Source organism: Nansenia antarctica (assembly GCF_963989245.1).
Source record: "Nansenia antarctica genome assembly, chromosome: 5".
NCBI lineage: Eukaryota > Metazoa > Chordata > Actinopteri > Argentiniformes > Microstomatidae > Nansenia > Nansenia antarctica.
The window spans coordinates 62746065-62768308 of record NC_137690.1 but is presented as its reverse complement, the minus strand read 5'-3'; the positions used below and the strand labels follow the sequence as shown (position 1 = coordinate 62768308).

Below are 22244 nucleotides of genomic sequence, written 5' to 3'. Positions count from 1 at the left end.
ATACATACATACATACATACATACATACATACATACATACATACATACATACATACATACATACATACATACATACATACATACATACATACATACATACAGTACAGGCCAAAAGTTTGGACACACCTTCTCATTCAATGTGTTTCCTTTATTTTCATGACTATTTACATTGTAGATTCTCACTGAAGGCATCAAAACTATGAATGAACACATGTGGAATGATGTACTTAACAAAAAAGTGTGAAATAACTCTAAATATGTCTTATATTTTAGATTCCTCAAAGCAGCCACCCTTTGCTTTTGTGTTGTTAATACAACAAAAAAATGTGTTAATACAATATATAATAATAATAATATTAAATATATATATATATATTATAACATATTATTATTAACACATTATTATATTCAATATTATTATATATTTTATTAACAACAAAAAAGCAAAGGGTGGCTACTTTGAGGAATCTAAAATATAAGACATATTTAGAGTTATTTCACACTTTATTGTTAAATACATAATTCCTATGTGTTCATTCATAGTTTTGATGCCTTCAATGAGAATCTACAATGTACCAAATAGTCATGAAAATAAAGGAAACGCATTGAATGAGAAGGTGTGTCCAAACGTTTGGCCTGTACTGTACATACTCCAGACAGTCAATCCACAATATGTGTATTGTGTGTGGAATCGATGGCAAATTATTTCATTTTAATCAGTTTTAAATTGAGGCTATAACAAAACAAAAATGTGGAAAAAGTGAAGGGGACTGAATACTTTCCGAAGGCACTGTATTTGCTGTGTTTTGTAGTCAAAGGGACTGTGAGTTTAATATCATTTTTGTAATTAGATGGACACAATAATCAGTTTGTATGCGAGTTGTTGATGTTTTTGTAAATATACTTAAAATAAATACATTTTTCCTCCTAAAATCCAACCCTTCGTCCACGTCGTAGGAGGTGGAAAAGGATAAGTTACAGGTGACATTTACCTCACTAGAATGAATGAATTAATTAATGGTCTTTATTGTCATTAATACAGTACAGGTACCATACAACGAAATTTAGGAGGGGTGGCTCCCCTGGTGCTAGGAAAAAAATACTAAAAACAAGAAGGGAAAAGAGCTGGTTTACATAAATAAAGGCTATATCCACTATCCACTATACTACTATACTATACAAATAAAACACTGTGCTGTACTCTATGCTATGCTATAAATATCCTAACATTTCCTATCTCTGAACCTTATGTACACGAGGGTTGTCATATTGCACATAGTATTATTGCACATTCATTTAAAAGTGTCGCAGTTTGCAGGTTTTGAAATGTTCACAGTTGTATTTCAGTATTGCACTTGATTACAATCTAGTAGCTGCCATCAAATTGTCTAGATTGTCCAGAGCCTAGAACCTAGGTCTTTGCTGTGTTCAGGGCCTGAATGGCCCTAGGGTAGAAGCTGAGCTTCAGTCTATTTGTCCTTGCGGACATGGTCCTGAACCGCCTGCCTGAGGGCAGCCGAACAAAGTGTTCGTTCCCAGGGTGGGATGGGTCTCTGGAGATCTTGGAGGCCTTCCTGAGGCAGCGTGTGTTGTACAGCTCTTCCAGAGAGGGGAGGGGGGCGCCGATGATCTTCTGGGCCGATCTCACGACTCTCTGTAGCGCTTTCCTCTCTGCGGCTGTGCAGCTGGCGAACCACACGCAGATGCAGTAGGTGAGGATGCTCTCCACTGCGCAGCGGTAGAAGGTCACAAGCAGCTCCTGTCTGATGTGGTTTTTCCTGAGGACTCTCAGGAAGTAGAGCCGCTGTTGTGCCTTCTTGATGATGGCTGCTGTGTTGGTCTTCCAGGACAGGTCATCCTGTATGTGCACCCCCAGGAATCGGAGAGTTGAGACTCTCTCCACGCTCCCTCCATCGACGAGCAGGGGCTGGACCTCAGATTTTTTCCTCCTGAAGTCCACGATGATTTCCTGGGTCTTTGACTGGTTCAGCAGCAGGTTGTTAACCTTGCACAGCTTGCCCAGCTGCTCCACCTCATCCCTGTACGCCGCCTCGTCCCCCCCCGAGATGCAGCCCACCACGGTGGTGTCGTCTGCAAACTTTATGATGGAGTTGCTGGGGTGGACGGGGGTGAAGTCGTAGGTGTAGAGGTTGTAGAGGATGGGGCTTAGCACGCAGCCCTGGGGGGACCCAGTGCTGAGTCTGAGGGCTGTGGAGGTGTGGGAGCCCACCCGCACCCACTGGGGGCGGTCAGACAGGAAGTCCTTGATCCATGCACAGATGGAGTGTGATAGTCCCAGGTCTAGTAGTTTGGTCACTAGCCTGTCTGGAAGGATAGTGTTGAAGGCAGAGCTGAAGTCCACAAAGAGAAGTCTCGCGTAGCTGTTCCCCCTCTCCAGGTGGGATAGAGTGGAGTGGAGAGTCGTCGCGATGGCGTCCTCTGTGGACCTGTGGGCTCTGTAGGCGAACTGGTATGGATCCAGGTTGGGCGGGAGGCGTGTGACTATGTGGGCCCGGACCAGTTTCTCGAAGCACTTCATGATGATTGGTGTGAGTGCCACCGGGCAGTAGTCGTTTAGGCAGCTCACCGTGCTTTTCTTCGAGACTGGGATGATTGTTGAGGTTTTCAGGCAGGGTGGGATGGTGGCCTGGGACAGGGACTGGTTGAAGATGTTGGTGAAAACCCCGGCCAGCTGGTCGGCGCAGTCCCTCAGCACCCGTCCCAGGACCCCATCCGGCCGTGAGGCTTTTCTGGGGTCCACCGCCTTCAGCACGCGTCTCACTTCATGCTCTGTGAGGGTGAGGCTGCTGAGAGCTGGAGAGAGTGGTGTTTGTGTTGTGGTTACCTCCGTTCGCCCCTCGTCGAACCGGGCATAGAAGGAGTTCAGCTCTTCCGCCAGCAGGGGGTCGTCCTCAGCGGCTGTGAGCCTGTTGGCTCTGAAGTTTGTCATGTGCTGAACCCCCTGCCACACCCGCCTGGAGTCGTTGCTCAGGAAGCATTCCTCAATCTTCTCTCTGTGGTCTGCCTTGGCCTCCCGGATGCCACGGTTTAGGTTAGCCCTGGTGGTGCTGTACAGCAGTTTGTCCTTCGCTGAGAAGGCGTTGTTCCTCTCCTTGAGCAGTTGTCGGACCTTCTCAGTCATCCTTGGCTTCGTGTTGGGGTAGACCCGGACACGTTTGTCCACGGTGGCTGAGTTGGTGCAGTTCACTATGTGGTTCAGAACCGACGACGTGAACTGTTCCAGGTCCTCATGCTCATATTCCTGCCATGAGGTGTCATTCAGGCAGATCTGCAGTGGAGCGGACCCTGCTGGCCAGGTTCTGACAGTCTTAGTGGTGATGGGGGCACTTTTCCTCATGGAAGTGTAGGCTGGGATCAGGAGGATGGACACGTGGTCAGACATGCCTAGATGAGCTAGCGGTCTAGCCTTGTAGGCAAGCTTGATGTTGGTGTATACCTTGTCCAGTGTGTTATCTCCTCTTGTTGCACATTTAACATGCTGATAAAACTTGGGTAGTACTACCTTCAGGTCAGCATGATTGAAATCCCCCGCGATTATATGTACTGCATATGTAGCAGCACCTGTAATTTATCTGGCAAACGGGGCACTGGTATTGTATACTTTACATTTTGAAGAAATACTGAAATCCTACTAGTGCTAAGGGCAGTTGAAGACAACAAGGATACATGTTATATTTTCTCACTAGCCTTTATATTTTAAATCTTTAAGCAATGGTGAGATTTAATGTCAGCCCTATACAGGTGTCTGACCTTACCTGCACATGAACGGTTTTAATACATGTTATTCTTTCACTGTTTTGTTGAATGTCCTTGCATCCTTTCCTTCCTTGCATTTCTCCAGCTAGCATGGCATTTTCCCATCAACCAATATGCCAGGGGGGCACTGACAGAGCCTATAACAACGAATCTAGACTAAACCCAGGACATCTGGCTTCCCCAGAAAGATGATCTCATCTTGTCTTGTCTTGAAAGTTCTAAAAAGAAGATTTAAACTGAGTAGGCCTACTGTGTATTTAAATAATCTCATGTCATGGGTTGTATGGTTTGTATCCTCATCTTCATCTGTGTTTCTCTCTCCTCAACTCCAACCCCTTTATACACTCTGACGCACACACACTGGAATTCAGCCTGGAAGTAAGTGTACCGGTATTCTGTTTCCATCTTGACTGTGTGTTGACGTTAGAGTGTGAGAGAACAGTGTTCCTGGGCAGGACAGGACCTGAGACGCTCTGCTGACGTCTGTGGGAGGCAGAGATGGAAGATCGATGAGGTTGTTCTTTGTTTGAGAGAAAGAGTGAAAAAGAGGTAGCCTATTATTGTGGTTGTGTATTCCCGTATATTCTACAGTTTAAAGCCCTGATCATAATAATAATCATAATAGCGGTGACGCTATGAGTGGACGTAATTGACACCCCCACATTAACCTTTCAATTTCACTTATTGTCGTCATTGTCGTCATTAATTTTGTCCTCAATTGCTACATGCTCTGCAAGCATGGAGATAATAATAACAGTGGTGATTTTCCTTGCATTTATCACCCCTGGTTACAAGGCCTGCAGGAGCATGATGACTCACAGTGTTTCTGAAGTGACTCATATCACCAGGGCCTTCGGATTGAAATCATGAATTGTTTTGGTTTTGCACATGAATGTCACAGTTGATCACCTTGAAAATAAGTTGAGCTATTTCCCCATGAGTATTTCCTATTTCTGTCGAACCAGCATTCACTTTCTGCACTTTCTCTGGCTCACACCAGGTGTCACTGGCATCCATGATTGATTCTGTGTGTGTGTGTGTTTGTCACCTCTATCTCAGTTTATGTTCAATTTTGCTCTAACTTTGCTCTCAGTGTTTTGAGAACCATGAAAGCATTAGAAAAGCGGATGGAATAGAAAGCCCTTGTTAGTCTTTTCTTTATAGGTTTTTGAAACACCATCAGTCATAGCAGCACCCTGCCTTATATAGCTCTGAGAGAGGAGAGAGACAGAGAGAGAGACAGAGAGAGAGAGAGAGGAAAAGAGAAGGAGGGGAGTTGTGTTTACATTTCCTGTCAGGTTGCGTCTCTGTCTTGAGGAGGCCCAGGGAGACGGCTGTGATGACAGTGGTAATTTAAGAGACCTAAATATAGACCTGACACCATCAGGCCTGGAGAGGAGATCCCCTGCACACCCTGTGGAGGAGATGGCTGTAGGCTGGAGGGTTAAAGGGTGGGTGGGTGGGGGGAGTGTGACACAGGTTGCCTAATGCATCTGACACTGGTATTATTCCACTTTAGTCTCAAGGTTCGATACAATTCGGTGATGGAGTGGGGGTCTCTGGATGCGGTCCTCCCCCTTCTCATCCCATCCAGCCAAAGAGGACACGTGATGTACTTGAATAGTGAACCCTCATCACCCAACTAGCACTGCGATAGATGTTTATGACATCATCATTAATGGCGCCCTTTGTTTAGGGCACGCTTCGGAGCCAAGTGATTGCCCTTTCTCTGTTCTAGGAAATGATTCAGGGACATACCTCTCTCCCCAAGGATGCTTTTCCTTTTTAAGGCAGGTTGGCCAAACCTCCTCCATGGAAACCAATGCTACACCCAACCATGTGAGGATGAGGCAGCGTTAAAAAACCCATCTCTGCATCTTTAGAATATCATGATGTCAGTTTAGCAGGTCAGTGTGTTCCCAGAGGCATCTCAAACTGTTTACTAAATGTTGTCTGATGAGGGTGCGTAAGTGGAGCACAGTAAGGCACTCAATGCCATAATCGCAGGGTCCTCAATTTCTACTGTCTTTATCCCAATAAAGACACAAAAAAACACAACATAAAAACAACCGTCACACAAAACAAACAGAAAGAAAAATGTAAATTATCACACCAAACTATTTTCTACAAGACATGAGTATAAGCTTTATGATTATGTGATGCTGATAAAACCCCAATGACCCTGCATCCTTAAAGAATGAGAGAGCAACTAGAACCTCTAGGTGCTGTCCTCCCCCTCCCCATCTGTACATACTAAATGAGGCACTCATTCAGGTACTGAATATGCCACTGAATATCCCTTCGCTGTCCCAGGAATCAGGATGGACTCCACAGCCCGGTCTCACACCGGCACATAATCAGTTCTAAAATACCAGACCCCCACGCCAAGTACTGTGACAGCTGATTCTGGAGAGGGGGGGTAGCGAGAGACAGAGAGAGAGCGAGAGAGAGAGAGAGAGAGAATGGAAGAGGGAGTGTAAAGGGAGGCAGGATTTTGGATGTGAGGGAGGGGGATAAGAGGTGATAAGGGGTCTGCTTCAAATAGCTGGAGAGAGTTCTGGATGACCCTCAGTAAGCTCCAGCTCTGCTCCAGCCGAGACACCACCTCTCCACCATGAGCCGTGCCTACTCCTCCTCCGCCCAGTCGTCCTCCTCATACCGCCGTAGCTTTGGCCAGGCCGGCTATGGCTCTCCCCAAATGTCACGTTCCCTCTACGGCCGGGGCTCTGGAGGTGTTGGTGTTGGAGGTGCCGGCGGCCACCTCACATCTAGAGTCTACGAGGTCACCAAGACCTCCGCCTCGCCTGCCTACTCCGGCTACCGGACCTCCTCGTCCTCCTTCGGCGCGCCCTTAGTGTCGTCGTCCGCGGCGCGGTCCTACACCGGCATGGGGGAGATGTTGGACTTCAACCTGGCGGAAGCGGTCAACCAGGAGTTCCTCCACACGCGCACCAACGAGAAGGCCGAGCTGCAGCACCTGAACGACCGCTTCGCCAGCTACATCGAGAAGGTGCGCTTCCTGGAGCAGCAGAACGCCACGCTGGTGGTGGAGATGGAACGTCTGAGGGGCCGCGAGCCCACGCACGTCGCCGACCTCTACGAGGAGGAGATGAGGGATCTGCGGCGAGAGGTGGAGATACTGACCAATCAGAGGTCCCGCGCGGAAGTGGAGAGAGACAACCTGGCAGACGACCTGGACAAAATGAAACTAAGGTGAGAAACGGGGGAGGAGGAGGGTAAAAGGGAGGGAAGGAGGAGGAGGAAGAGAGAAGGAGAGTGGAGAAATATGGTAACCAGCATGTAGATACTGTAAAAGGACTGTAATGAGAACATTTTTGGATGGGCGGATGAGTGGATTATGGATAAGATCAGAGAGATAGGAGAATTGTGAGTGTGAATCGAGTAGATTCCATGAAACAGCACTGATGTCATGGTTTCTCAATAGAACAGACCCCTGAGACCTGCTGTAAGAACCCCTGACATTATCAGTTGTTTGCTGTGGTTACAGGAGGTATTTATAAACGTGGTCGAGTGGACTGATTGTGAACTCCAGAGAAGTCCCACTTAGTTTTTTTTTTAGTTTTTTTACTGAAAGTTACAGAGGTTACAGAGATGTTTCTGATGACTCCGGTTCCGGTTTTTAATGTGTGGAATTGTCTTAGTTATTGTAGGTGTTATAAAATTATATTTTGCATAGTTGTGAGGTCAGCAAACTTCCTTCTCGCTCCTCCACTGTAATGAAATGAAATGTACAGTAGATATAGATTGTTACATAACACAACATCTGCGGGGGTTGAGGGAGAATCATCCATGACATTCTCTGAGACTCTGACTCTGATGTCTTCCATTCCCGGTACACCAAGGGAAATGACAGGAGGTAGGGAGTTGCTACCCTGAAGACATTATACAAGTGTGTATTAAAAGGCACAATGCACATAGCATATCTATATCTGTGCACAACAAGGCATATTTTCCAGAACATAAATCAGCCTGTTCCATATGTCAGAGTATACTACAGCTTCCATTTAGGTTAACCATGTGTAGTATAGGAACAGGATACAGGTGCTATAATGACTTTATGACTCAGCCACAGTTTTTGGATCTGGTGTTTAATCTCGGGAAACCACCATCTAATCATGATGGAATGAGACTAGATCTGGTTTAATGAAAAGAGGAGAAGAACAACAGGGAGTATCAGAGTTTCTTTAATCAAGAAAATGACAAGATGGCGGAGTGAATTGTGGATAATGACTGTGGGGGGAGAGAGGAGGGATGAATCACAAGCACAGTACAATGTGAAGGGCTCATGGGGTGCTTTTAAGTTTGTTTAATCAGAGAGTTATGGTTAGGGTTAGGATTACACACCCCCACCTCTCCCCTGAAAGACAAGAACCCAGCCTCCTTCTCCCGTTAGGGTATGGCCCCACAGCTCTGCTCCTTCCAGAGGCATGTGTTTACGGGGCTACTGTCTACCTCTATAAAAGGAGAGGAATGACAAAACATCTCTTTGAATAGGAGATACATTGTTCTGTATCTGGAATATCTCTGCCTGTATGGACTCTGGTCCTTATCTGGTTCTCCTCTCACGGTGTCCCCGTCTCTGTGATCACATCTCTGTTATACCCAGGCTTCAAGAGGAGATTCTTCAAAAAGAGGATGCGGAGAACAACCTGGCTGGTTTCAGAGCTGTGAGTTGAACGCAATGTGTCGCAATGACATTGTGTTTCATTTATAGATGGATGTTTTATATCCAGCGATATCTCACTGCTGGTGGGGTGGGCCCAATAGTAACTTAAGTGACCTCATCCCATTTCTTGATTCTGTCGTAGGATGTAGATGAAGCCACGCTGGCCCGTCTGGACCTTGAGAGACGTATTGAGACCCTACAGGAGGAGATTGCCTTCCTGAAAAAGATCCACGAGGAGGTCGGTCTGTCTGTCTTTACTACAGTTCTTGTCTGTCTGTTCGTCGGGTGATTTAGTGGTGTTCACTCCATCTCCAGACCTATGGACACACACACAAACGTGCGCACGCACACACACACAGACACACACACACACATACAAACACAGACTCACACACACTCACACTCACACACCCACACACACACACACACACGCACGCACACACACACACACACACACACACACACACACAGCTCTCTGTGTCTCATCTCTATGCTAGTGGAGTTGTCCCTTGGCTCAGAGCCTGTCATCTAGTGTATGAGCCAAGTGTAATCTCCCACAACAGATGCAGCTCTATAATTACTCTCTGAGATATGACGAGAGATGTACACACTCACTCTGTCTTACAAGGTAAACAGTAAAATCACTTTGTGTGTGTGCGCGTGCGTACGTGCGTGCGTGTGTGCATGCATGTGTGTGTGTGCTTGTAAAAGACACAATGGAGAAAAGGAAAACTGCCGAAAACTGATAACTAATATTTCTCCATCTCCCCCCTTGTTGCCCTGCAGGAGATAACTAATATCTCTCCATCTCCCCCCTCGTTGTTGCCCTGCAGGAGATCCGGGAGATGCAGTCACAGATGCAGGAGACGCAGGTCCAGATCCAGATGGACATGTCCAAACCAGACCTGACCGCTGCCCTCAGGGACATCAGGGCCCAGTACGAGGGCATCGCTGCCAAGAACATTGCAGAGGCTGAAGACTGGTACAAGTCCAAGGTGAGAGAGAGAGATAGCAATGAAGATGATGATTCAGGTATTGTGATGGCTCAGATGAAGAGTGATGTCATCTCTGCTTGCTGACCTTCCTAGGTGACAGATCTGAACCAGGCGGTGAACAAGAATAACGAGGCCCTGAAGCAGGCTAAGCTGGAGACCATGGAGTTCAGACACCAGATCCAGTCCTACACCTGCGAGGTCGACTCACTCAAAGGCAATGTACGTCACTCACTCAAGAACACTTTTCCCGGCATCTCCCAGGGCACACATGGGCTGGACTGGCCATCTGGCATACCGGGCATTTGCCCGGTGGGCCGCGGTAGTTTTGGGCCGAGCCGGCCAGCAAAATAAAAAAATTAAAAAAAAGTTTTTTTTTTTACCAGCCGGCCCGGCCGAAAGCTACCATCGAACGGCCCATAAATCGAAAGCTACCATCGAACGGCCCATAAATCGAAAGCTACTGTCGAATATATCTCTGTTTCAGTGATCAAAGAAGAGGTGAAAACTCCTGGCCAAAGTTTAAAAGTATTTATTCAAAAAAGATCGGGTCCTCAGATTACAGGCACACGAAACAGTCACAACGTGATTCGAGGTAGACCAGCAGACAGACCGCTCCAGACTCAGCACAGAGGTTTTATAGCGGCCCTCAGCCAATCACATCACAGTATGTTCTTGGCCAATCATGATCCTTCCTTCTAGGCCTCTGATTGGCCTAGACCCTCGGGGGCGTGCATGTGCGTGTGTGTGTGACTGCGCATGTGCGACAATTGAAAATCTTCCCGAGATCGTTTGTAATGAAATAATAAAAGTATTTAATAAAGTATATATGAAGTAATAAAAATATACGTGTAATATGTGTAAAATATACGTGAATATATGTGTAAGATATACGTTATATAAGAAGGCTATTAATGTGTAAAAATATACTACACATCCCCCCTCGGACCACCCAGAGGGTGTTCCGAAACTAAATGATCACATAAACCAAAACAAAAACACAAACCCCACATATCACAGCTAAGAAAATATAAAAAATAAAAAAATAAAAAATTAAAAAATAAAAAAATAAAAAATAACTATTAAGAACCCAAAGACATCATGCAAAAAATAGAAACCAACCAATAATAAAAAGAATCTTGAAAATAACAACCACAATTAAACTAAACACAGTCCATCATGCACAAATTAATATAGAAACTTCCAACGACCGATGTTTTCTTTGTCCTTGAAGCGCCAGGGACAGAGGTTACTAGCACATGAACCCAGTTGGAGAACAGCCTTTACCGCTTTCTCAGATTGATATCCTTTCCCAGTCAAGAGTGTTTCTTCGTTGTGCTAGGAACAGAACCGCTTTCCTATCTTTGCATAACCACCACACCACTACTCAACTGACATCAATCACATGATATAGAAAGAAACAAACCGTAATCGAAGCAATTAATCATAAAACATCACTTAATAAACAAATCATCAAAGGAGGAAACAAAATCAGAAAGCAAAACAGAATCCAGCTTTTGCTCATCAGCTACGTTGGTCAACATTAAAGCATTAATAGGAACATCAGAAATACACTTTCCACAACATTTGATCAAAATACCAAGTAACATAATACAGATGATAATGACAACAAAAATAATAGCGACGGACCTGATCATATTACCAATACCTGAAAAAGCAGAATCAAAGAAATCTAACATATTCCAACCGTGTTCTTTATGTAAATCCTCTACACCCTTCTTGTTAGATTCATGAAAATCATACAAAGCGTTACCAGAATCCGAAATATAACTGCAGCATTCACCGCCTATCAAAGCACAAGTACCACCCTGACTGGCCAAAATAATGTAAATAAACAAACAATACACAAATAATGACATTCAGTTATCATAACACATAATTCCCCAACAGTAAGCACAGGACAAAGGGAATGCATTAATGCATAGATCTTCACCTCAGGTGAGGACTAGTCTTCTAAAAAGTTCATTAACGTGGACTGAGCGACTGATTTTCCAAAAACAGTCAATGAGGCCCTGTCTCCTAAGAAAGTCAAAAAATCATGTCTGCTATAATAGGTGCACCCATCTTAGCAAAATAAGTTTCCCATGCCCCTAAGACCGTTTCCAGCCATGCTATCATCTGCTGTCCATTCCCGTCGTTCCCTTTGATCTGCTGCTTCACTACCCTATTCATAGTCTTTAATCTTTTCCTAACTGGTCGTCGTCCGTCAGTGTCATTGAGGTTCAAGCATCTGCCTGGTCCCCTCCCACGCTGATCAAGGTCTGGGGAGTTGCCCTCAGCATCATCTGAAGCATGATGCAGGTACTCGCCTGCATCCCCAGTAGCACAGGTGTCCAGGCTTTGGACACTCCCAGGCTGGGCCTCCAGACTGTCAACACTCTCTGCTTCGTTGGTTTCTGGTTCATTGGCATCTGGACAGCTTCCCACTGTCCCACTGGCTCTGGCAACACCACAGCATCTCCTCGTAGCTCCTCCTTCTCAGGTTCTCTGGGGACCTCGGCACCTGTTGGCACAACATCCTGCCTACTCTGTACATCCACCCCCCTGTCCACCACCCGTGGCCCTATTGGGGTAGGGATATGCCCAGACACCACTGGTGTACCCACTCTGATGTTGCTTCTCCAACAGACCCCACATTGACCTAAAGCATGGTCAATCTGTTCCATCAAATATGGACTCCAAAACCCATATTCCTTGGTGATCTTGCGTCTTACCTCCCCCCTAGCCACATGTGCTAATCCATGAGCTTCCCGTATTAACATGCCTAATAAATCTGAGGGTGCTACAACCAACCCCTCATGATTCCTCCATAGACCCGTGTCATCCTGACTTGCCCCCCTTGCTAGCCAAACGTTCTTGTCTAACGTAGTTACTCTACTCTGTAACATCAATAAATCCTCAAGTGTGACCATGCCCTGTAATTGCTTTTCATGTGTGACCAGAAGACCTTTACCTGCCTTGTCTGCTCCTGTAATGGCTTTGGCTGCATCCTCTGCAGCCCTGTTACCTTGTGTGACATGTGATGAGTCAGACCTGTGTGCGGCACACTTCACTATGGCTAATTCCTTTGGCTTCATCATGGCCTGTAACAGCTTCATGATCTGTGCGTGGTGCTGTATAGGCGTACCATCAGTTCTCTTAAAACCCCGCCCCCTCCATACAGCTCCATTAAAATGACAAACATTATGTACATAGGCAGAGTCGGTGTACACTGTCACTCTCCGTCCGGTTCCCAAGTTGCATGCTTCCGTGAGGGCAATCAATTCAGCCAACTGAGCTGAGCAAGGCTGAGGAACTGCCTCAGCCTGTTCTACAATAAACTCTGAATTCTGTGCTTTAACTAAGGAATACCCAGCGCACAAAGTTTCTCCTACCCCGTAACAAGACCCATCAACCCAATATTCTATATCAGCTCCCTTTAAAGGCAAAGCTTGTAGGTCTGTTCTATGCTTAATCACTCTGGCTGTCGATGGAATCTGAACACCGGATGGCACCGTCACCTGACAACCGTCAGGTGTGCATTTCACTGTACAGTTCAATTGGCATTGAGCATCTTTCCCTAGCAGCCCTGTTGGCGTGTGTTCTGACACAAGTATTGGCAGAGTTGCTCTCTGTCCCTTGCACTCTAAGTCTACAAGCTCAGTTGTAGGAATCAGCTGTTTAATTCCCTCAAATCCGATTGTCTTCACATATTCTCTAGACATAGGGAGGTGCGTGGCGCCTTCAGGCTTCTGTGTCACCACCAGCTGGCACCTCCCACTCGGATCTTCCGGGCACCCCTGTAGGCCAGCTGCTGGGCCTCTGTAAGGGTTCATCACTCCTGGAGCAGGTGTAGCAGGAGGCCAATATCCTCCTCCTTGGCTCCCCCCTGCGCCCCCCTGGGGCCTGTTGCAGCAGGTACAGGCTAGATGTCCATTCTGGTCACATTGGTAACACGGTTCTAGCATCTTCTTCCCTGCTGCTGTCCATCCCCCTGGTGGTGGTCCTTGGCCAGGCTGGTTGTACATCTGGTATGGAACCGCTTGCACCCCTGGTGGCCCTTGTGGGTATGGATACCCCCCTTGTGGCCCCTGTGGGTAGGACTGGTAAGTAGCAGGATACCCCCCTTGTGGCCCCTGTGAGTAGGACTGGTAAGTAGCAGTCTGCACTCCAGGTGGCTGTTGCTGTGGGGCTAAAGCCTGCACTCTGTATGCTGCGAAGAGCTCTGGATCATAAACTGATGTATTGATATCTCTATGAAGTCCTGCCTCCAATCCTGCAATAAAGGCTAAGAGTCTTTTCAGGTCTCCCATCGCGGCCTGCGTTCCTGTCAGTCTCACGTCAACCTCAGTAGTCCACGAATGTCCTCCCTCCTCCAGAACTGGGAGTTTGTCCATCACTTCAGACAGATCTGCATGATGCCACGGATGATATTCCATCTTGTTACCTTGAATCAGCACTGGACAGTTCTTTAATGTATTTGATGACCTTCGATGACAATCTTCCTCTTCCTCCCTTTCTCGTTGCTCCTTCAGCCATCTGTGGTGTCTTTTTGCTGTGGCTATCATCTTCCTGACCAGAGCGTGGTAGCCTTCATCTGCACTGTCGTCATCTCTTGAGTCTTCACGGCCATCTTTGCTGTCATCTTCCTCGTCACTCCTGTCGTCCCCTTTTCCCCTTGGCTCCTTCTTGGCCTTCTTCTTCTGGGAATGATCCTCCAGTGCCTTAGCATATGGAGGGGGACTGGAGACAGGACACATGTCTGTGGATGGAATGTTCAATGTCTGTTCCAGTGTTCTGGCCAATTCTTTTTTCTTTTCCGGTTCCATCTGAGCTATTTTCTGTCCCTCTACTTTAAATAGATCTAAAATAGCTAACTCTAACTTGCGTTTCTCTGATCTAATCTTTCCTCTTTGATGTGCTTTGTGCCCATTGATAAGTATTTCCAATGTTGCAATTCTTTGTAAATTAAGACTGCCCTCTTTCGGCCACGGCTGTTCAATGTATGCCCAACGGCTATTCCATTTCGTAGACATTTTGCTAATTTCCCTAACAAGAGGATTCATTTTTTCCACTACAGCCATAGGCGATAACGTAGCCAACATTCCACGATGTTCACTAATATCTTTTAACACCTTCGTTGAATTTGATCCCATTCTACTTGCTCAATATGCTGACAATATTCTATATTGGATAAGGTGTACGCTTCTTACAACCCACCTTCCTATGGTCTTGTTTGCTAAACAAATGCTAGTCCAATATAACTGTATTAACCGCCCACACAAAACCACTACAACCCAGAACAACAGATTTGCCTCTTGTGTATGTCAGTGCAGTATTAACTTAAATCTAATCACTTTGTAAGTACTTTATACTTAAATGTGTTTCCTAATTGTTTATGAATATGTGTCACTTGATTACTCATTCAATACTAATTATAGTTCAGGTCAACTTAATTATTAAACTACAAAGGCTGTTCAACACAATTATCAAATTACAAAAGCAGGTCACGCTCTAAGTCTTTCTGATCCACAACCCCTTGATTGATCAATCCCCAGATAGAAACTGTTCTGCTATTCTTTAATCAAGAACTGTGAAAAAAGAACTTAACTTCAAATAAAAAGATGTAAAACACGAATATTAATCACAACCTGTAAAGAAATCGACTTGTCATTTGGAAGGAATAAAATGATTAATTATCAATTACAATCTGTAAGGAAATCGACTTGTTATTTGAAAGGAACATACAATCAACTAGACTTAGTCATTTACACTTCATTGATGTAATCCTGTAAAAGAAAACGTCATCCCTAGACCACTATAGACCAATTGATCAAAGTTTTGTGAAAACTGAAAATGAAATAATCTGAATAATTAATTCAATCAATTTGTAATTACTTAAATTAATTGAAGTAACCATCCATTTATTATTGTAAAAGACTATGTCGTCGACCTCAGGCGGATGCACTGATGGAGGACCAGTGTTCCAAAGTGTCTTATCGTATTCCGTCCACTGGAGGGCAGTAAATAATTAAAAACGTCCTATCTTGTTTCATCCACTAGATGGCAGTAAAGAATTAAAAACGTCCTATCGTGTCTCTTCCACTAGATGGCAGTAAAGAATTAAAAACGTCCTATCGTGTCTCTTCCACTAGATGGCAGTAAAGAATTAAAAACGTCCTATCGTGTCTCGACCAGTAGAGGCCGCCACACCGAAAATGTCTTACAGAATGACTATATCTTACCTAAAACTCACAATCTATCTTTTTTACTTTTACAATCTATACATAAATCAATTGTTAAGTGAAAGGAATGAATGATTAGTTAGAATTATTCACTATATCATCATATACATTGATTTAAAACTTATGGAATCAATCAATTGTTTTGGGAAACAGAAAATGAATGATCTGAATAATTAATTCAACTGATAAGTAATTAGTTAAATCAATGTAATACTGAAAAGTCATTCACAACATCAATCTATGCATTAACCTTTTAGATTCTTTCACCAATATTCTGTAAGCGGGCCTATTTGCTCCGCGTGCTCTCTCTGTGTTTGAAATGTGCTGGCCTCGTGTAAACTCCTGTTTTCCGAGTAACCGTACCTTTAAACTTATTTGAAATACCCCGAGATCAATTCACTATATCTCTATTTTTATCAATCCTAGTCTATGTGTATGGTTTTATCGTTATCTTTTAAGAGATGAGTACTGAAATCTATCAAACCCGCGCGTGTGTATTTGAAAAAATGGATGTCAGGGGGGAAAGAAGCCACCCAACACTCCTTTGTTCTTTTACCAAACCGCTGTGGACTGTAAGATTAATCTTCACACAACACTGCTTTTCCACAATAATTATTATTCTCCACAACACAGCAATTCCAAGAATATCTTTCAATGCAGTTCAACGTATTATTTGCCAAGATAATCTTATTCAAATACTCCTACAATGGCATATGCTTTCTACTAGGCTCTGTGTCCCCTGAGTCTGCATGCTTTCAGACAAAGGAAAAAAATTGGCGCCAATTCAACTAGCGGCCTTGTCCGCAGGTCTGACATGCATTCACACAAAGAAAAAAATTGGCGCCAATTCAACTAGCGGCCTTGTCCGCAGGTCTGACATGCGTTTCAGACAAAGAAAAAATGGCGCCCTTTCTACTCAAGACACGTTTTTCCTCCGTGCTCTCAAGTATATTAACAATGTATCCCTTTAAAATAGCGCTATTTTCTGCTCACCAACACGGACTCTGCTCTTTCAAACTAGGAATTCCGATTCCATACCATTGAATAGAGCTATCTCCTGACAAACACTTACTTACAAACCACATTAACCAAGCTTTTACACTCCATCAGACTATTGCCTGATACAAACCACATTTATTAGCCCGCTAGGAAAACGTCTCCCCCTAGCTTTTGTGCTAATACCTTGTTCTCAAAACAAGACTACAGCAGCTCCTTATCTGCTATACCACAATTACCACACACACGATAAAAATCGTACAATTAAAACGCTTTTCCCAATACAGGTTTTACAACCCGGCTCTCTCTGACTAACCTCTACCCAGTTATATACTTCAAGATCCGTTTTAAATATAGCTTATTCGATATACACAGTCTATTTTGCACAGCTCCGCCTTGTACTTACCCTTTTGATGACTTGAAGAGTTGCAAAACGACCGGTCATCCAGAGCTATGGAAACTCCTGCTTAGGCTCGCCACTTATGTCGAATATATCTCTGTTTCAGTGATCAAAGAAGAGGTGAAAACTCCTGGCCAAAGTTTAAAAGTATTTATTCAAAAAAGATCGGGTCCTCAGATTACAGGCACACGAAACAGTCACAACGTGATTCGAGGTAGACCAGCAGACAGACCGCTCCAGACTCAGCACAGAGGTTTTATAGCGGCCCTCAGCCAATCACATCACAGTATGTTCTTGGCCAATCATGATCCTTCCTTCTAGGCCTCTGATTGGCCTAGACCCTCGGGGGCGTGCATGTGCGTGTGTGTGTGACTGCGCATGTGCGACAATTGAAAATCTTCCCGAGATCGTTTGTAATGAAATAATAAAAGTATTTAATAAAGTATATATGAAGTAATAAAAATATACGTGTAATATGTGTAAAATATACGTGAATATATGTGTAAGATATACGTTATATAAGAAGGCTATTAATGTGTAAAAATATACTACACTACCATCGAACGGCCCATACATCGGCCCATTGGTCAATTTTCTATACAGACACTGGGCTGGCCCAATCAACAGAGAGAAGGGGGGGGGGGTCAGGGGTCACGCACGCACGCACGCAGCACCAGACCTCCGTCTCAGTTTCGCGTAGTTTTGGGCCGAGTCCGCCGGCAAAATAAATTTAGTTAGCCTGGATAGTGGAAACTGAGAGAGATGGAGCGCAAAAGCACACCAAAACGGAAGGGAGGATGGGAAAAACGTAGGGAGAGAAACAAAAAGAAACTCAAGGCAGATGCTGCCAAATGTGGAAACATTAGGGACATGTTTGCTGCAGGGGCTGCTGCACCCTCAAGTTTACCACAGCAGCAACAGCAACAGGTTGAAGAGGAGGCTGGCAGGGAGGAGCGGGAGCAGGGGACAGATGCTGAAGAAGCGGGGCCGAGTCAGCCTGTAACCGTTGACCCGGTAAGGAAAATATAGGTAGCTGTTAGGGGTGTAACGGATCGCCCCCCACGGTTCGGCACGCATGTGTACCGCGGATCAATTGCAAAATGTAACCAAGTAATAATATTACTTAATATTAGTTAATATCCCTTGTAAATCACAATGTAGAGTTGCCATGAAAAGATAGACGCGACAGCTGCGTGCTTTGTTTTACTCTAAAGCGCAATGATAAGTTGATAATGAAAAAAAAAATCCAGAACAACAAGGCTGCGTTCGTAAATTCGCTCTGGAATCTGATCAGCATTCATGGAACGCCTCTTGTCCAATCAAATTACTTTGTCCCTTTATGACGTTGGACCCAGTGTGCTCTCCGGCGCTCTCAGAGCAAGTTTAAGAACGCAGCCCGTCATGGCGAGTGCTGCTAATGTTGGCGACAGAGGAGAACTCGAAATGCCTCCCTCGTAATTTAAATCCCATGTATGGGAGCACTTTGGCTTCTCTGTCAATTATAACAATGACGGACAAAGTGTGGTCGATAAAAAAGTTACGGTGTTTAAGCGTTGTGCAACGAGAAAGTCGTACGAGCATGGCCACACATTTGCCGCGTCATCACCCTGGTGTGTTGACGGGAGGCACGAAAAAGGCAGCTTGACAACTTCTGATAATGTAGCCAATTTTTTCATACCATGTTTAAAGTAAGGTTTCACTTTATTATTTAGTTAAAAGTGGCATAAAACATGTTTATTTGTCTGCTTTAAAGAGCCCAGTGATTCACTGCTGCAACCAGTCTTTGTAGTGGTTTGGGGGAATACTACAGTTTGTCATATGACTGTACAGCACAGTATATAAGACGAGTATATAAGGCAAGTATTTTTGTGCTGGTGGGTGTGGTCCGACCGATTGGGGTGGGCCTGTCTGGGCCAAAAATGCCAGGGCCTAATTTTTGTCCCAGTCCAGCCCTCCTCCTATACTTCCATCTCTGAAACATTTATGTTGCTAATCTTCCACCATAGGCCTACCTTTCCCTGTTCAGCCAGTTCACATCCGAACTTCAAACTCAAGTTCCACTTCTCCTTCCTGAATCTCTTTTTAGCTGTATGTTCTGGGTCAAATGGAGAGTTATGTAATCCGCTGGGGGCCATTCCAGTCTGACTGGAACTCGTTGGATATTCATGAGCTCTAAACTGTCACCATCAAGCCCACTGTCACTCACTCGTTCTTCACTCTCTCTCTCTCTCTCTCTGTTTCTGTTTCATTCTCTCTCTCACTTTCTCTATCTCTCTCTCTCACTCTCTCTCTCTCTCTCTCTCTCTCTCTCGCTCTCTCTCTCTCTCTCTCTCTCTCTCTCTCTCTCTCTCTCTCTCTCTCTCTCTCTCTCTCTCTCTCTCTCTCTCTCTCTCTCTCTCTTCCTCTGTCTCTCTCTCTAGAATGAGTCTCTGATGAGGCAGATGAGGGAGATGGAGGAGCGCCATGGTCGAGAGGCCGGGGGTTTCCAGACCAACATTTCCCGTCTGGAGGCAGAGATCGCCAACATGAAGGATGAGATGGCTAGACACCTGAGAGAGTACCAGGACCTGCTCAACGTCAAGATGGCCCTGGATGTGGAGATCGCCACCTACAGGAAACTGCTGGAAGGAGAGGAGAGCAGGTGAGGGAGACGAAACCAGGGAGAGAAGAAGAGAGGGGTCAGGAAACTAGCAAGCACAGGAAAGGGACAGGTTAATGGATGAAAGACGAGGGTCAGGTTGATGAGTTTCACAAAAATATTTTTCACAATAGAATTCTCAGGAGCATACATGACTTTTACACTTTCAGTGGAATGAATAACACAATCAGTTGTTATCCCTGTGTAACCATGGTGTTTCTGCCAACTGATCTTATCTCTTTCCTCTCTAGGATTGCCGTGCCCATGCAGAGTTATGCCACCATGAGTTTCCGTGGTAAGAACAACAAACGTCCCTCCATTTGTACATTTGTAACATCATCACACCACAAGGGGGCACAAGTGACACTAATGGCAGAGGCTAGAAGAGCTGCTGTTTGCTTGGTCCTATAAAACAGTTAACTTTTCAGTCCTTACTCTGTTTGCCAGGATTAATGAACGGGTAAATGAATTCAACAGTTGAATGAAAAGGGTGAATTGTAATAAGTAATATAGAGCTTAATTCAATTTGTTGTGTCTGGGCAGAGACCAGCCCAGAGCATCAGCGTGCTGCTGCCTCTGAGATGCACTCAAAGAAAACGGTCCTTATCAAGACCATCGAGACCCGCGCCGGAGAGGTAACACACACACACACACACACACACACACACACACACACACACACACACACACACACACACACACACACCTACACTTACACACACACACACACACACACACACACACACACACACACACCTACACTTACACACACACACACACACACCTACACTTGCACACACACACACTTACACACTTACACACACACACACACACACACACACACACACACACACACACACACAGCACTGTGTGGAGAGCTCGAGAGCTCATACTTGTTATATACATATACATACACACTTCTTGTTGTGACTTGTTTGAAAGTGTTGTTTGAAATTGAGAGCATAACTCAAATTCCTCTCTGACAGCATGATCCACCCATCCACCCACCCTTCTTTTTCTCCAGAGTCAAGAGCTGACATGCTCCGTGTATAATAGCTTACATTTCTCACTTGTTTAATACTTTATGCTAGTAAGTAATGACTCACTTATGGCTTTGGATTAATGTAAATCTCAGCCACTTCATGGCTGCTAAAGCTGTTCTCCAAACTCGTCTGTCTTTCACATCATCACAGTAAACATGTTGCTCTTTACTGCCCTCTATAGGTGCTCAGTGAGTCCACCACACAGCACCAGCAAGACATCATCTAAGAGACACCAGAGGAGATGAAGATGAAGATTGAAGACAACATAAAAAACTAAAGATGAAGACTGAAGACAAAATAAATACGAAATAAAAGCAAAAAATAACCTTAACAACTCACCCCTATGGCCCTGAATTGCTCTTATTTCAAAAACGTAGTCTTCAAAGCATATTTATGAATCAATTGAATGTCACAAGGAAAGGAGAAAATGAAAACAGATGTTTGGGAGACAGGGAGAAATAATGATTATTTAGTGTTATAGCGAAAATATAGTAGAGCTACTGTAAATCAGTGTTTCTGTGAATCATAAGGATGGTAGGCTGTTTTGTCATATCCTCCTACACCTAGGTGCACCATTACACACTCAGGTACAGTTGTATAGTATTGTATAGTATCAGATTGTATAGTATCAGACATCACAAGAGGGGTTCTCCAGCATCAGAAAAGTCAAGAGGCAGAGAGAAATAAAACAGATACGGAACAAAAGGGGGAGAAGGAGGGAAATAAAGTGAGGGAGGGATGTCTAGCGAGGACATGTTAAATGGTATAGCTGAGAAAGAAGGGGATACTGTATGATGGTGATGGAGATGGTGTGGCCATGAGGCTAACAATCCAGGCTGATCATTTCTTGTGATGTTCAGAATTGAGGGTTTACAGATGAATTCAAGAATGTCACAAATAGTGACGCATGCTCACCAGAGTCAGTCTGCCACAGGTTCTGTACTGTCAATGAAACTCTCTGTGTATGAGTATGTGTGTTGTTAAATAAAAATTCAAAGACTCACATAGAATCACATTGTTTATCATATACAGGCCCATACAAACACATGCTTTAATAATAATAATAATAATAATAATAATTGTAATAATAATAATAATAATAATAATTGTAATCCTAATAATAGAATAAGATTATATTTTTGTAAGCATGGAATCACTGGCCTTTATTTATGAGGCTGCACTCTTGGAGCAAAGTATGTCAATATAAATAAATAACCCGATAAATAAATACATACATCCAATTTAAAGGATACTTTTCATATAAACAAAATGAAGTCCCTAATCAATTCATAAGAAAAACAAATCAAACAAACCAGGAGAATACAACAAAATTGTACATAAAAGTACAGTAACAGTGTGTTTATGTACAAACAGAAGGTTACAGGGATGTACAGCGGGGAGCCATTGTCTGGCGGTGAAGGGAACACAGCCACAGAGGAGAGAGGGGACAAGAACCACTTAGTCAT

General features: G+C 44.4%; 1 protein-coding gene across 1 annotated transcript; it reads left to right on the top strand.

Annotated features, from left to right (window-relative positions):
• Window positions 1–6391: 6391 nt before the first annotated feature.
• desmb (desmin b) lies at window positions 6392–21004 on the top strand (the record flags this gene model as incomplete). Its single annotated transcript, XM_080532206.1, has 9 exons — window positions 6392–6990; window positions 8405–8465; window positions 8607–8702; window positions 9298–9459; window positions 9553–9678; window positions 19518–19738; window positions 19987–20030; window positions 20279–20370; window positions 20960–21004. 9 exons carry the CDS (start codon window positions 6392–6394, stop codon window positions 21002–21004), a joined length of 1446 nt encoding a protein of 481 aa, XP_080388332.1.
• Window positions 21005–22244: the final 1240 nt, after the last annotated feature.